At 43.3% G+C, this 15,505-nt stretch overlaps 1 protein-coding gene across 3 annotated transcripts in view; it reads left to right on the forward strand.

Moving 5' to 3' along the window:
• slc4a8 (solute carrier family 4 member 8) overlaps positions 1-15,505 on the forward strand; it is a 59,047-nt gene that overhangs the window by 11,502 nt on the left and 32,040 nt on the right. For all 3 annotated transcript variants that reach the window (XR_002289655.2, XM_011494584.3, XM_020701442.2), the window contains exons 2-5: positions 5,437-5,518; positions 9,522-9,674; positions 10,055-10,190; positions 15,285-15,445. Coding sequence is in view for 2 of the 3 variants with exons in the window: in XM_011494584.3 (XP_011492886.1) it covers positions 5,437-5,518; positions 9,522-9,674; positions 10,055-10,190; positions 15,285-15,445 (532 nt within the window). In the remaining variant the exon portion in view is untranslated. The remainder of the gene's footprint in view (positions 1-5,436; positions 5,519-9,521; positions 9,675-10,054; positions 10,191-15,284; positions 15,446-15,505) is intronic.

Below are 15,505 nucleotides of genomic sequence, written 5' to 3' on the forward strand. Positions count from 1 at the left end.
TGGCCCGTACCTGGGGTTGGGGCGGGGGGGTGCCCGGAACTCCTGGGTGGTGGTGGGGTGCTCGTCTGGGGCTGTGGGCGTCCTTCTCCGGTGGGGCCCTGCGTTGGGTTCTCCCGGCGCGGCGGGGGGGCTGCTCTCCTGGTTGGGCTGGGGCGGCGCCCTCTTTCCCTCCGTGCCTCCCTGCTCTCTGGCTCTGGGGGCCTTGCGGCGGCCCTGCTGGCCCTGGCCTGGGTGGCGGGCTTGGTCGCCCGGGCGGCGGTTGTTCCCTGCCGGTTCCCGTGTGGTGTTGGGGGGAATCCGGCTGCCGCTGCTGGTGCGGTGGGGGTCTTGGGGTGGGGATGGCTGGGCACTCTCCCTCCTTCTTTTCACGTTCCACCATCCATTTTAGAAGAACATAAACACTCACCTGAGCACAGGTGTCAGCTCAACAGACTGAATGACTGAAATATTTCACACTAGTTGGTTTTAAGGCATAAGTATGCGTGTGAACACTATCTGTTTTGTGTACATGTCGACAGGTGGACATTTTTGCAACTAACAGGTGTGTTTATAACATTTGAGTGTGTGTGTGGACAGGCTCCGCCCTTTTTTTTTTTTTGTTTTTTTTTTTTACATTTGAACCTTACCATAATGATTAACAACCAGTAAACTTGTTGCTTTATGCTGCTTCATGGTCTTATCCCCCTTCCCCTCCTATTATCACCCCCTACCCCCCCTCTCTCTAACGTCCCTCTTTCTTCTTCCCCTCTTTCCTTTTCCGTCCGGTCCAACACCAAAGATTTTCAGACATGTTTGAAATTAATAAAGTTTGGCCTCAATTACAAAAGGGGTTTATTCAGACATACCTTTGGTTTGTCTGAAGATTAATAACCCCTCTTGTTAAAGTAAAATATGTCCAACCCAAGAGGCCCTCAGCTCTCATCTGTCTGCCTAGCTGTTGGACAGGACAAGTTAAAAAAAAAAAAAAAAAAAAAAAAAAAAATAAGACTCAAAAAGTCCTTAGACATTGTATGGTCTGGACAACAAAATCGATCATATTTAACCAGGACTTCAGCCAGCAGCCCAGAGAATTCATTTACAAAGTCCTTATTGTATTTTGGTGGACGATAAACCACTGCACACAGCACAGGTGGAGAGCAGCCCAGTTCAAAAAGTTCAAGTTCAAAGCTGGACAAGGAAACCAGCAGAGAGTATGAGCAGAGATGTATGTACAGATGTATGTACAGATGTATGTACAGATTTCTAAACGGTGGCGATTCCGCCTCCTCGGCCTGATGTGCGCGTGGAGTTGAAATGGTAAATGGCGTATACTTATATAGCGCTTTCTACCCTCTTTCGAAGGCCCAAAGCGCTTTACAGTCACAGTCCCATTCACCCATGCACACACACATTTACACACACATTCACACACTGGCGGCGGCTCTGCTGCCGAACACTGGCGCCAATCTCCCACCAGAGGCAAGGTGGGGTTCAGTGTCTTGCCCAAGGACACTTCGACACATGGGCATGCAAGGCGGGAATCGAACCTGCAATCTTACGATCATGGGTCGACCCCCCTACCGCTGCACCATGGCCACCCAATAATCACAGTCCGGCAGTAAAAGTTCAGAAAATGCGCTGGACTCACCAACGTTTAGCCACGTCTCCGTCAGACAAAGGAAATCCAAGCCCTGAGAGGTGAAAAGATCCCTGAGGATGAAAGTTTTGTCCGCCAGGGACCTAGTGTTCAGCGGGGCAAATCTGGCGGGGCCAGGGTGTTGATGGTCCGGCTGGCCCGGGGGAGCGGCCGCAAGCTCTCCGGGTTCACCCTGCGCTGCCTGGGGCGAGGAGAACAGGGACCGTCAGGCTGGAACAGCTGCTCTGAGCCGGCGACAGTTAACAGCCAGGTGCTGACAGGCTCCAAAGGGCGCCGGGAAGGAAAGAGTCGATAAAGCGGTCCAAACGCATCCAGCGAGGCCACCGCAGAGTGCCTGAGACTGGTTGCAGCATCTGCTTCAGATTCGCCAGCTTACCCTCACGTTTTAGCTGTCATGGCTGACGAGACTGTGGCAGACCCAGATGCTGAAACCCGGAAGGAATACTCGACAGGCGAGGCGGAAGAGTAGTAAAGGATTTAATGGAGGAATGACAGGGTTCCAAGAGAGGATGTTTTGTGGATGGTTGGAGGCTCTTGGCGGCGAACACCGTGTTTCCAGAAGGATGTCCAGAGGGGCGACGAGGAGGGACCAGAGCGAAGGTGAGTCGGAGTCCAGAACGTGACAGGCGTGATCGTGACCCTAGGCAGGCAGAGACAAGACAAGGTTAGGCGAGGCAGATAATACATGGACTAGAATAGCGAGCAAGGCCAGAGAGTGCACCGTGGAGTACAACGAACTAGCGTCGAGTACGGGTCCTGGTTCTCCTTAAGAGTCCCCCGGCTGATGAAGATGATGAAGCGCAGCTGGAGTCCTCAGGTGAACCTGATGAGGAGGCGGGGCCAGCAGGGGGTACTATGACATTAACCGATAACAACGATGGCGTTTCCTTCCCTGAAGCGTCACTGAGGTGCGGCACAGGTAAACAGGTACGTCGGACAGCAACGGGTGCAGCGTCTCCTGACCATTGTGACTAAACTGCACCAGCTTTGTAGGAAAAAAGCTCAGATCCAGGAGCGTCTGGCGATCATACACCAGTAAAGAGTTGATGATTTTAATGACAGTTGTCAGACGTAGCACAAACACAAATACCAGTGACAGACGGCAGGCCGTGCACACTGGCGCCATCTTAAAAACCATTGGAAATTAGCTGAAGAACTTAATGTGGCTCATAGGAGGTGAAGTGTGAATGACAGGAAACTATAAACCACTTCAGGAAACATAGATAGATAGATAGATAGATAGATAGATAGATAGATAGATAGATAGATAGATAGATAGATAGATAGATAGATAGATAGATAGATAGATAGATAGATAGATAGAGAGATAGAGAGATAGAGAGATAGATAGAAACTTTATTAATCTCCCAAAGGAGAAATTCAGGTGTCTGGGAGCAAAACACACAACCACACACAACAAACAACAGTAAAAAGAAAGTTCACAAAATAATATCAGTTCATATCAGGCAGGTTCATTAAACAGCCTGATAGCTGCAGGGACAAATGAGTTCTCAAAGCGCTCTGTCCTGCAGCGCAGTGAAAGGAGCCTATTACTCCGTGAGCTCCTCTGACCAGACATTGTGTTGTGCAAGGGATGTCTGGGATTGTCCAGGATGCTCTGAGTCAAGGCCCTCATCCTCTTCTGCAGCACAGATCCCAGAGAGTCCACCCTCCTCCCGATCACAAATGCACATCTCTTAATCAGTTTGTCCAATCGAGTGCAATCCCTTGTGGTCATACTGCCACCTTAGCATACAACCCCATAGAAGACAGCACCCGCCACAACCGACTGATAAAAGAGGAGCAACATGTCAGTGCATACATCAAAGGACCTCAGCTTTCTCAGGAAGAACAGCCTACTCTGCCCTTTCTTATACAGAGCATGAGCCTGCTCCGACCAGTCCAGTTTGTGGTCAAGGTGCACACCCAAGTACTTGTAGGAGTCAACCACCTCGATTCCCCCTCCATCGATGATCACTGGCTGGTGGGAGGACTTCCTACTAAAGTCAATAATCATCTCCTTGGTCTTTGATGTGTTCAGCACAAGGCCATTGTCCCTGCTCCAGGAGGTGAATATGGTGATGAGCTCCCTGTACTCACTCTCATCCCCTCCCTTTACACAAGCCACAATAGCAGTGTTGTCCGAATACTTCTGGACATGACAAGCTGCAGATGCATAATTAAAGTCAGCAGTGTAGAGTGTGAAGAGAAAAGGCAATAGTACAGTTCCCTGTGGTGCTCCGGTGTTGCTCATCAATGTCCCAGATACACAGTCTCCTAGTCGGACAAACTGTGACCTAAGAGTCAGATAGTTGTGGATCCAGTGAACAAAAACTGCATCAACTCCCATCCTCTCGAGCTTCCCCTTCAGCAGCTGAGGCTGGACTGTATCAAAGGCACTTGTGAAATCGAAAAACATCACCCTCACATATCTGCCAATCCCTTCCAGAAAGGAGAGCACCCTATGGACCATATACAGGACTGCATCCTCCACTCCCATACTGTCCTGATAGGCAAACTGAAGGGGGTCCAGCGCCCCCTCCACCTGGGGTTTGAGCCTTCGGAGTAGTAGCCTCTCAAAAGTCTTCATCATGACAGATGTCAGGGCAACTGGTCTATAGTCCTTCATCCCTGCAGGCCTTGTCACCTTGGGCACTGGGACAAGGCATGAGGTCTTCCACAAGCCAGGGACACATCCTGTCTGAAGACTCCTGTTAAAGATGGTTTGAAGAGGCACAGCCAGCTCTGACGCACAGTCCTTTAGCAACTGTGGTGATATTCCATCAGGACCAGCAGATTTCCAACCGTGTCAGCTGTTGTCAGTAGTCAGTGCTGTCTCTCCCACTGTTCACCGGCGGGAACTATCTCCAGAATTCTAAACACACTTCATCTTCCAGAAACTCCAGCACACAGTTTGGATGCCACACACACCTGACTTTCATTTGCATTGAATCACAGTACACACCAGCACTGCACTGAGCCTCGCTCAGTGTGAAGTATTGTTTGTGTCACGCTGCCTGCATTACCACGTGTTATATCTGCATCTGCAGACATCTGCTGTTCTGTCTCTGACTCCGTTTGCCTGCCGCCTGGCCCCTGCCTCGAATATCGCCTGGATCCTGACTACTCTACTTTCCTCTCTGATGCTTCTATGCTTGTTATTGACCTCTGCCTGCCTGACCCGGATTTAGCTTTGTGGACTTTTATCTGAGCTAAAAAACCCTGCTGCAATTGGAACCAGCTGTCTGTTTGGTGACACGTGAAACTGAATGTGTTCAGTTTAAAACTGACTTAATTTTCTATAAAAGTATGAAAATGTATGAAAATGAAAAGTGTGAAAATGTTCATGAGTGTCTGAGAAAAGTGTTTTTTTTAGAACATAACACTTTGATAAATGAAGGAACACTGTGCTGTTTTTGATTGATTTATGGTAAAAGTCATCTCAAGTTTATGGGATCAATAAAGTTCTTTTTTATTCTACTCTGTATGTCAGTCCCCCCACATTTATGCTGATTTTCATCCCCAGCTGTCAGCAGTTAATTCTCCTCACTGTATTTAGGTGTGGGGTTTGCAGGTCATCCTGCTCAGGTCATCTGCTTCCGTCACTCCTTTTGTTCATGCATTTGTCTTGTTTAGGTGTCTTTATTCATCTTTTAGGTTCCTACCATCAAGCGGGTCCTCTTGTACTTTTGGGTCCTTCACTCCTGGTCCCTGATACAGGCAGACGTGGGATCATTTGAAACAGTTGCCACTGCATGTGGCCAATTGTTTGTTCACGTTTTTGTGTGTTTGCCTTTTAGAGACCAGATGAGGAGGTGGTAGTAGACCAGGGTGGAATGAGCTCAGTGATGAACATTCATTATGAGAAGGAGGAGCTAGAAGGTGAGTTATATCCACACTTGAAAGGAACACACAGTGATGGTTTATTGTTTTGTCTTTTTGACTCACCTCTCTTGAAACTCACCGTTCTTTTGGCCTGGGTGACGCTGCTCATGTCTGTGGGGTTTAGTGGAAGTGGGCCGGGGCTGATCAGTCGGTTCTGTCCTGGGGGGATGGTTGTGGGTTGGGGCGTACACTGATGGGACAGAGTCTGAGTTTGACCTGCCGGGGTCCTCACTCAAACACTCATTGTGACTTCAACTGGTTGAGTGCCTCGGCTCAGGCCGTCCCTGACCACAGCTCTCACAAGGGTGAAGTGCATGGGGGCGGGGCCTGGGTTTGCCTCTGGGACAGACTCTTGGCTCCTCTTTGTGTGGGATAAAAAAGGGTTTGGTCTGGGCAGTTGGTTTTGTAGCTGTGACTTTGTTTACCATCTTTTTGTCACCTCTTTATTAGAACTGTAGTCAGCAACACTTTGAGCCAATTATTTTGGTAACATAGTGTCTGTCAACATATATATCGTGATATTAATAATACGTTTGTGGCCAATAATGTCTGAGTTGCTCAGAAGTGTCCCTAATGTTTGTTAATGTTTTACATTAGAGCACTCTGGACCTGGTGTTTTGTTTTTGTATTATTTTTTAATTTTTGAAGATTGAAAAAAATCTGCCTTGTTGGTGTAAAAGGAAAGGTTGGAAGTCAATTATAATAAAAAAAAAAACTTCCTAAAGCGACTTTTTTAGTAGTATTTTGATCTTTTAATGTCCCAATTTTAAATGAACTTACCCCAAAATGAGGCTTTTCACAGTAATTATCTGGTTAGAATAAAAATACATTAACTAAATTAATTAAAAACATAGTCATAATTAATTAATCACTCAAAAAATGAATCACATGACATGGTTTCATAAAATTACAAGACCTCTGGGAACGCTTTGAAAATAGATCAAAAGACGATAAGAGTGAGACTTTAAATAGTAAGAATCATGATTTGGGCTGTTAATTGTTTATCTTGATTTGTTAATCAAATTGGACCTAAGGAATGATCCACAGCCCTGATAACATGGTGGATATTTGAAAACCAAACAAATATTAAAGGTCAATCTAAAAAAAGCAAGAAATGACCAACAGAGATAAATTCAGAGAACAAGTGGAGACAAAGCTCCTCCTGAAGTTGTTAACACAGATCCTAAAGGCTTGATGTGAGTAGGGCTGTGACGATAACCGCATCACCGCATCACCGCGGTGATGAGGTCATCACCGCGGTGATGACCTCATCACCGCATCACCGCACTTTTTTTTTTTTTTTTTTTTACGTTTTGCATATGGTGCGTGTTTGGAACTATAATAAACACATTCATCTTTGCTGATAATTTCCTTTTTCTGCTAGTCCTGTGTTCAGACTTTCTTTCTTTCAGACTGTTGTCTCCTTTTCTCCCACGCGCTCGTGCTCTGTGTCTGCCTTCGCGCTGCACGTGGCACGCGGCTCCGTTTACACAAACAGGCGCGCGCTTTCAGAAGCACACATCCTTATTCTACAACAGAAGTTTCCGTCTCGTGAGGAAATACGACAAATTTACTGCTTTCTATGTATTAATTTCCATTGTATTCATTTCCATTACAAGCTGCGTGCGTTCCTAAGTGCGCGACACGGCCGCCCACCGGAGGATTTTGTGTTTTGGGGGGGGGGGGGGGGGGGGGGGTAACTGTCCTCCTTCAATCCGTAACACCAAACATGAACGCGCACTGTTAGATTTCCATAAAAATCACTACATGTTTTGTTTGGGAACTATTTTTTGCAGCGTAACGTTACGTTACGTGTCTGTATAAACAAAGGCGGAGCCTCCTGCCCCGCGTTCTTCATGGGTGTCAGGCTTCACGGCTACCGGAAAGGTGACAGCGTCTGCAGTCTGTTTATTACTGGGCAATAAATAATATTCTGAGAAGATGTCTGTACCAGAGAGCACTGGTGAAACTTGCGTGCAGCTCCAGAGCGGTCCGCTGCAGAAGAATCAACACGCACCCCCAACACACGTGTGCGCACCTTCCTACTATAACTACACAAGACGCTCCGCGCTCACACACACAGTCAATCTACAACACCTATAGTTAGTTCACAAGTTAGATATGTAGTTGTTAGTTGTTGTCATTGTTAACAAAGAATAGTACGTTGTAACTGTATTTATTTCCGATGCGGCCGCCGGGGGATTTTGTGTTTTTTTTTTTTTTTTTTTTTTTTTTTGAGGGGGGGCCTGCGGTTAACCGCGACACCGCGCCCCCTGGTGGTTCATCACCGCGGTGATGAAAAATTCGACACCGTCACAGCTCTAGATGTGAGTGAAATCAGTTTGTTCAATCTGGGAGTGCACAGTGATCGCGGGTGATTTCTTCAATTCAGTGGCTGATGATCTAATTGAACGAGTCAGATCAATTAAGGTTGAGGGAGAAACTAGTCAGATCGCTTCATTTTGCTTTTTTTTAAAACAGCAACTTTTCTACAGATCTTAGCTGTTTTTAATTATCTTTAAGAATGTATTTCTGTTAATAAAATCAAATTATACATTCCTGTTTATTCTTAAAGTCAAATACTTTCCTTCCAAAGATTATTCTTAATTTTTCTTTTAAACAAACCTTGCAACAGACTGGCGACCTGTCCAGGATGTCCCCTGCCTTCGCTCACGGCAACGCTGTGACCCCGAAAGGGACAAAATGGATTAGAAGATAATTGAAAGTGATAATCTTTAAACCAAACTATGAGGCGAGTGTTATCTGCTGTTGGTTGGTGTTCCATCCCAGTAATACCCTGATAATACTTAGAGACAACAGCTGAGACTGCTGTGGGAGAGGAAGCGTGGTGTTCTGGAGTTTTCCCTGTGGAACTTTCTGTTCAGCTGAACCGCTGTTCACTGTTCAGCTCTGTTTTCTAACAATGGAGTAAATGATTCTGTCAAACTGTATATTCAGTGCAGCCTGAGCCACTTTTCATTTCCCTCCTGCTTCCAGCAGCCTCTTGCCTGTTCCTATTAAGATATTTGCTATATGTAGATTATTAACAAACAATCACAACCTTAAAAAAACGTCAGGACAAAGAAAGAATTCATCAGAATACCAAGTATTGAATCTGGTAAAAAAAAAGAGAAAAAAACGGATTTTTGTTATGAAAAAGGTTTTACAACATCCACCAACGCAAAGCTTCTTTGATTTAAAAAACGTCCTGCTGTCAAAGTAGAAACTTTTAAGCTCTGAAATGAACCATCTAACACTAGAGACACTTGACTGGACAGATTTGGTCCGCTTAAAGTGAACCAGAGTTCGTTTCTCCCGATCCAGGAACACTGTACTACTTTGCTCTTCTGCCTTTTCTGTTGGTTTTGCATCTACTCATGTTTCCAAATGTTTGGTAAAAGTCTCCATTCACAAGAAGAACCGGTCCAGGCTGTGCTTTCTCGACAGGCTGCACTCATTCAACATCTGCTTCAAACTGCTGCAGATGATTTATCAGTCAGTGGTGGTGAGTGCCCTCCTCTATACTGCTGCTGCACCAGCACAGCAGCAGTAAAAACAACAACTCCCAGCTAAATGAGATCACGAGAAAGACGAGCTCTGTGGTTGGGCTGTAGCTGGCTCCAGTTCAGGAGGTAGCATCATCAATCCCTCACACCCCTTGCATGAGGGCTTCACTGGGACGGGGAACATGTCCAGCAGCAGACCCTCTCCTGCTTCTCTTTCAGCCATTTCTTCACTAGATATTCAGAAATATCAAAGGATTGCTGTTTATATCCAGAGGAAGAACTGACATATCTAACTTATAAAAATGTGTGTCAGTATCTTTACATGAGTCTGGCTCATGTCGCAGAAGTGCTGCATCAGCAAAGGAAAAGCAGAGTAAAGTTTCTCTGAAACGGAGCAAAGGAAACACTCCGTTTGAAGAATTTAGCTACACATTGATAATGACTGATGGACCAGTCAGTGATCAGAGTAAACTCTTTTCTGTGCCTGGATTCAGGTCACAAGGCTCTGTATGTGGGGGTTCGGATGCAGAGGCAGAGCCATCGTCATCACAGGCCGCATGGATCCCGCCACCGCAAGAGGGACAGGCGGGCAGGAAGCATTGCCACTCAGCAGAGTGAGGACAGTGAGGCCAGCTTCTCCACTCATGGTAATTCCCACACAGGCCATCACTGGAAATCACAGCTTTGCTCATGTTTGATTTTCATTCTTCACTATACAGACATCTGTTCCAACTGTCTAACTAATAGAAATTGAACTTTTGAGTTGCCTCCCCATGAGTGACTGTTATATAAGGCCTATCAATAATGTGGCATTTCTCACATGCACTGACACATGCAGCACTCTAGGCTAATATTGACAAGCTACACATGAGTGAACAAAGAACAGGAATTAGGTTGTTGGGTTTTATTTTAACTTGTGTTGAAATGTGCACGTTTGAGGCCTTTTTAAGTTAATAAGTGTAGAAAAAATGGAATTCCTTGATGTATTCACCTCATCTTCTTTGTCACATGCATGTCATTCCCTCAGACACGCCGTCCCAGCGAGTTCAGTTCATTCTGGGCACAGAGGAGGATGCTGAGCATGTGTCCCATGAGCTGTTCACCGAGCTGGATGAGATCTGTGTGAAGGATGGCAAGGATGCAGAGTGGAAGGAAACAGCCAGGTCAGGCCCTCCTTTGGGAGCAGATGGAAAGAGAGCTAGGCAGTAAAGCCTTGGAAAGCTGGCAAGCTGCAGCTGTGCTGCAATGAGGAAGGACATGTACAACTACAATTAACCAATATTTTCTCGTGTACTCAAGCAGGGAAAATCTTACAATCTCTTCTTTAATGTCATTAATAGCAAATATCAGTTTAATTGAAGAATATTGTTGTAAATTCAGAATTTCTTATAAGAAGAAATCTTAAGTCAGAGATCACAAACCTCTGTTCTCCTTACAGTTCAGGCCTTTTGCCTCCGTAGGTAATGTGATTACATTTGACAAACTTCCATTAAATCCAAGTGCTTAGTTTGAAGACACATAAAGCAACCCAACTCTCAAAGAAAAAATATTGAAATGACTTCACTTATTTAAACAGATTTCTGAGTTTTTAAGATGAAAATAGTGTTTAGGTGTTTTTTTACTTGTTTCTTGTGACATTTTTCTCACAATGGAGGACATTTATAAAGAAAATTAAGATTACAGCACCTTCCAAATTATTCTGCAAATGATATATTCCTAGGATTTTCCTAAATCCTCAATGCAAATGACAGTCAGCATCATTTTAAAGTCACTAGCCATTAGAGCTTTTATTAAATGTTACTGAACAAATCTCCTAAAGTTAACCGTATTTGTTTTAAAACTAAAAAACCTTCAAAGTCACGCTCCACATTATTATGCACAACAGAGTTCCACATGATAGATTCTAAAGAACTGAAAATGCTTATTTGTTGAATTTGCTGCATTATTCATTTTCATTCATTCATCTTCTTCTGTTTTGTCCCAGCCCCTTGTGGGCGAAGGAAGGGGAAACCCTAGACCAGGGGCGTCAAACAAACGGCCTGCAGGCCGTATCCGGCCCCCCCAGATGGTTCAATCTGGCCCAGACATGAAAAGTAAAATTTATAAGGATGTTTAAAAAAACAAGCACGTTTCTATTCCATTCCTGTGGCGAGTTATGATCTTTTAAAGAAATAACCGAAATGCGCAATTCTGCCACTAGGGGGAGAAAAGGAAAAGCAAAACAGGTGAAACAGCTTGCTAAAAGCAAAACCTAACAGCTGTGCAGCTGGGTAAGAGGCAGTTTGGTTCCCTGCGAGCCTCACTGCTGTTATGTTGATATAAGAATGATCAGTAGTGACACACTAATGACCAAAATGTTGTCAAACAGAAAAAAATGTTAAGGTGGAGTGCTGAACTTTCCAGGAAAAATGAAAAGCGTTTTATTTGTTCACGGAGCTGAATGCAAACCTGCATGCTTGGTATGTCATCAATAGGTCTCAGTGCTCAAAGAATACAACATTCAAAAGTTTCACCAGTTGTAGTTAAGAAAAGGGAAGATTTATCAAATATTAGTTGGACAGAAAAACAACCGTTGGCATTTACTGCAGCCGTGACGTCAATGATGGAGCCTGATTGCAGACAAGTTGGAGCAAACATCCAAACCATTTTCGGATGGTGAACTTATTGAAAAATGCTGAAGGCTGCAGAAGTCTTGTTTCCCAAAAAGCAGTCGACCTTTGCCAATATAAGTCTGTCAAGGATTACAACTGCAGATCCAACATCTCTGAGGAGACTTGGGTGCCAAATGAAGGAATCCAGTCATTGATTTTGTTTACGGTCACTATTGATGAAAGCACCGACATCACAGATATGTACAGCTGTGCATATTTATTACAGGTGTTGAAGAGACGTCACAGCGGAGTTTCTTGAGTTGATGGACACAACAGCAGCTGATGACATAGTCAGCTCTCTAGTTACTGTACCAGACTATGTTGGAGTTAACTGGTCACGTGACGTCAGTCTGGTCACTGATGGCGCCCATTAAAAGGTCGGAAGTAGGCAGATGTTACCACAAAATTCAGGCAGTAACCAGGAAAAGATTCATATAATAATGAATGATAATAATAATGGACATTTCTTTGTGTTTTACACACTTGAATGACAGTAAATATGTTTCTGCACAGGATTTGAATCCTGATATTAATGGCTGGGTGAAGTTTGAGGAGAGAAAGGAAGTTAACTCCAAATTCTTATGTTCACAAATGTTTGCAAGTTTAATTTAGTTTATTTTTTTTATTGATTTACACATTTACATTTTAGGAAGGGTGTTTCATTTTTTCCGTAGCCCCCCTTGAGTTTATCATTGGGATTGCTTCAGTGTCAGATATAAAATAATGTGTCTGTATGGTATTGAATAAAAACATTTTTTTAAGGTGAAATCCATTTTATTTGAGATCCATTGGTCTTTGTGAATGAATGTGGAATAATAATTGATTAGGCTACAATGTATGTTGAGGCATTTTTTCCAACTGAGTTAAAAAAAAAGCTGTTTTTTGCTTTTATGTTATGGTCTTGCCCACTTGGGATCAGACGGGTTGAATGTTGAATGAGTTTGACACCCCTGCCCTAGACAATTTGCCAGTCTGTCGCAGGGTAGAGTGTCCACAATCACACACTCTCACACTCACACCTAGGGACAATTTAGAGTAACCAATTAACCTATGAAGTATGTTTTTGGACAGGGAGGAGGCCAGAGTCCCTGGAGAAAACCCATGCATGCACGAGGAGAACATGCAAACAGAAAGGTCCCCCATTGACGTTCTGGGTAAGGTCCCCCAGCTGGGACTTGAACCGGGGGCCTTCTTGCTGTGAGGCAATAGTGCTAACCACTGCACCACCAGATTTAAAAGGTGTTCCATGCAAAAACATCTTCATAGGTCAAGTTCCATTTGAACACAGGAGCCCTTACTTTGGAGCAGCTTCACAATTCTTGTATCCGTTGATCTTGTGAGTTTTTGGAGAGTTTCTGCTTGAATTTCTTTGCAGGATGTCAGAATAGCCTCCCAGAGCTGCTGTTTGGATGTGACCTGCCTCCCCCCATCAGATATTTGCTTGAGGATGCTCCAAAGATTCTCAATAGGGTTGAGATAAGGGGAGGATGGGGGCCACAGCCTCAGTTTATCTCCTTTCCTGCCCATAGCAGCCATTAATGCAGAGGTAGGTAGGTAGAGGGGAAAAGCAGGCAGAGAGGCGGGAAAGGGGCTTAGACTCCCCGCTTATGATTACAGACCCCACAACAAACTAACTGCAGCTTCCAAATAAATAATAAGATTTCATTCGTAAAATTTGTATACTTTATTGGGTTTATTGGATTTTATGAAAAGTGAAAGAAAACAAAGGAGACTTCATCAAAGTGAATTTGTTTCCATCATCTCACTCATCTTAACTCGGGTGTTTGACAGACGGAAAAGTCTATTCAAGGTTGATGAAAATGGACAAAAGAACAAAGGAAACATCAGGTGCCCAGTTTAGAAAGAAGAGAAGAGGAAGAAAAACACTCAAAGGATAAAGAAATGCAGGCAGTGTCCAAAATTATCACTCGCCAGGCGCCAAAGGAGACTTTACCGTTTGTGGAGTAAAACGTTGAGCAACAAGTTTCGACTTAGACTAGTCTTGTTAATTATTGGTAGTCAATCGTTCAGATGCAAAGTACACAATTGTTTGTCTTTTTTTTAAATCAGTTTTATGTGACACTTAAGCAGAAAAAAACAGAAGAATATGTCCTTTTTTTGACAGTTGAATACAATTTGCATTATAAACTGGAACGCACTGTAATGGTGTTTGTTTGAGAGTAAAATAGTATTTTTGTGAGTTTATCCATGTTTATAAACTAAATGTTTTTGTCCAAGAATGTTACGATATACGTTTAGGAATATAGTGTTGTTTGTAAATGACTGTAATAGTACTTGAATAATAGTATAGTTAAAATCTTTGCATAAAGAAAATGCCAAATCTGTTGTAGGGCCTTTCAATGTCTCTGTCACTTCACACAAATTCATCAACCTATCATGGACTAATGCAATTATTCCTAAAACCTTTGTATATACAAATTTATTTCCTCTTAAATGAACCAAAGGTTTATCTGCTTTTCATTTCCTGTGTTTTTCACTGCCAATACAGCTACTTTTTATTTTTTCTGCTTTTTAAAAAAATCATCCTATTTTTATAATATATTCATTATGAAAAGACACATTTCTTTGATCAATAAAGAAAACTGATGATTATTTTTATATTACTTGTATCACGCTTTCTGTTAGCATTAGAGATAACGCCACATGAACCCCCCCTCATGTGGAAAATGTTTAAAATGGCTTGATCTGAAAGTATATTAAAGTTTCACTCCGATCACCTTTTCATATATTTTAAAAACATTCCCAGTAGTTTTTTATTATTATTATTTTATTATTTTTTTATTATTATTTATTATGCCGATTTTAGCCAAAATCAAAAACATAGGCCATAGTTTCTGCAGCGCAGCAGGAGTTCATTAGAATGAGTGGTGGGTGGGACTGTTGGCGGGGAGGAAACCTTCTTTCATTTCGAATCAACCCTTTGTTTACACTCTCTCCCTTAGCTTACAGCCCCTCACACCCCCAACCTAACATTAGTGGTGCAACAAGTGGGCAGTATCAGATTTATCCAGGTGTACAGTTTAGATCCAGATTCCAGCTCAGACCAGGAAAACAAAGATGCACATGGATCTGTTTCCTGCATCAGAATGGAGCAGAGCAGGAAGCTTGTGGCCCGCCAAATGTAGTTTGTACGTATAACAGTTAAAAACTTTTTTTGTCTGCTCCTGATTTAAAACAATTTGAATAAAATGCAGTTAATGTCCATCATGAGAAAATGCCACAAGAATACATCAAAACATCCAAAACACATTCTCATTAGAGTGGGACTTTAATGTCAGATTTAAAAGTTTTTCTCTAAGTTCACCACAATTTAAATAAAGATATGCTCAGAAATGCAGTTTTAACCCTAATTGTCACAAGAACATGTTAAAAACACCAAAAATATGGTTTTCATTGGAGTGGGTTTTTTGAAATTATGATTAATTCAGAGTCAAACAAAAGTTGTGAAGCACCAAATATTTACTTTGCTTAGAACATTAAAACCAGGCTAGATGTTTTTTTTTTATTTGAAGCATAAGAGGTATGACATGTTTATTTGTTCTGTTTACATGACAAACTTTGTTTCTGCTTTTCTTCACCTCACAGGTGGTTGAAGTTTGAGGAGGATGTTGAGGATGGGGGAGAGAGGTGGAGTAAGCCCTACGTTGCTACTCTTTCCCTGCACAGCTTGTTTGAGCTTCGCAGTTGCATCATCAATGGCAGCGTGCTGCTTGACATGCATGCTGACTGCATTGAAGAGATTGCAGGTAAGACTTTCATGCATGTACCTGTATTTTATTTTTAAGAAGAAGGGAGACGTGCAGAGT

This window comes from Oryzias latipes, chromosome 5, assembly GCF_053564925.1.
Source record: "Oryzias latipes strain Hd-rR chromosome 5, Olatipes_Hd-rR_3.1".
Taxonomy (NCBI): Eukaryota; Metazoa; Chordata; class Actinopteri; order Beloniformes; family Adrianichthyidae; genus Oryzias; species Oryzias latipes.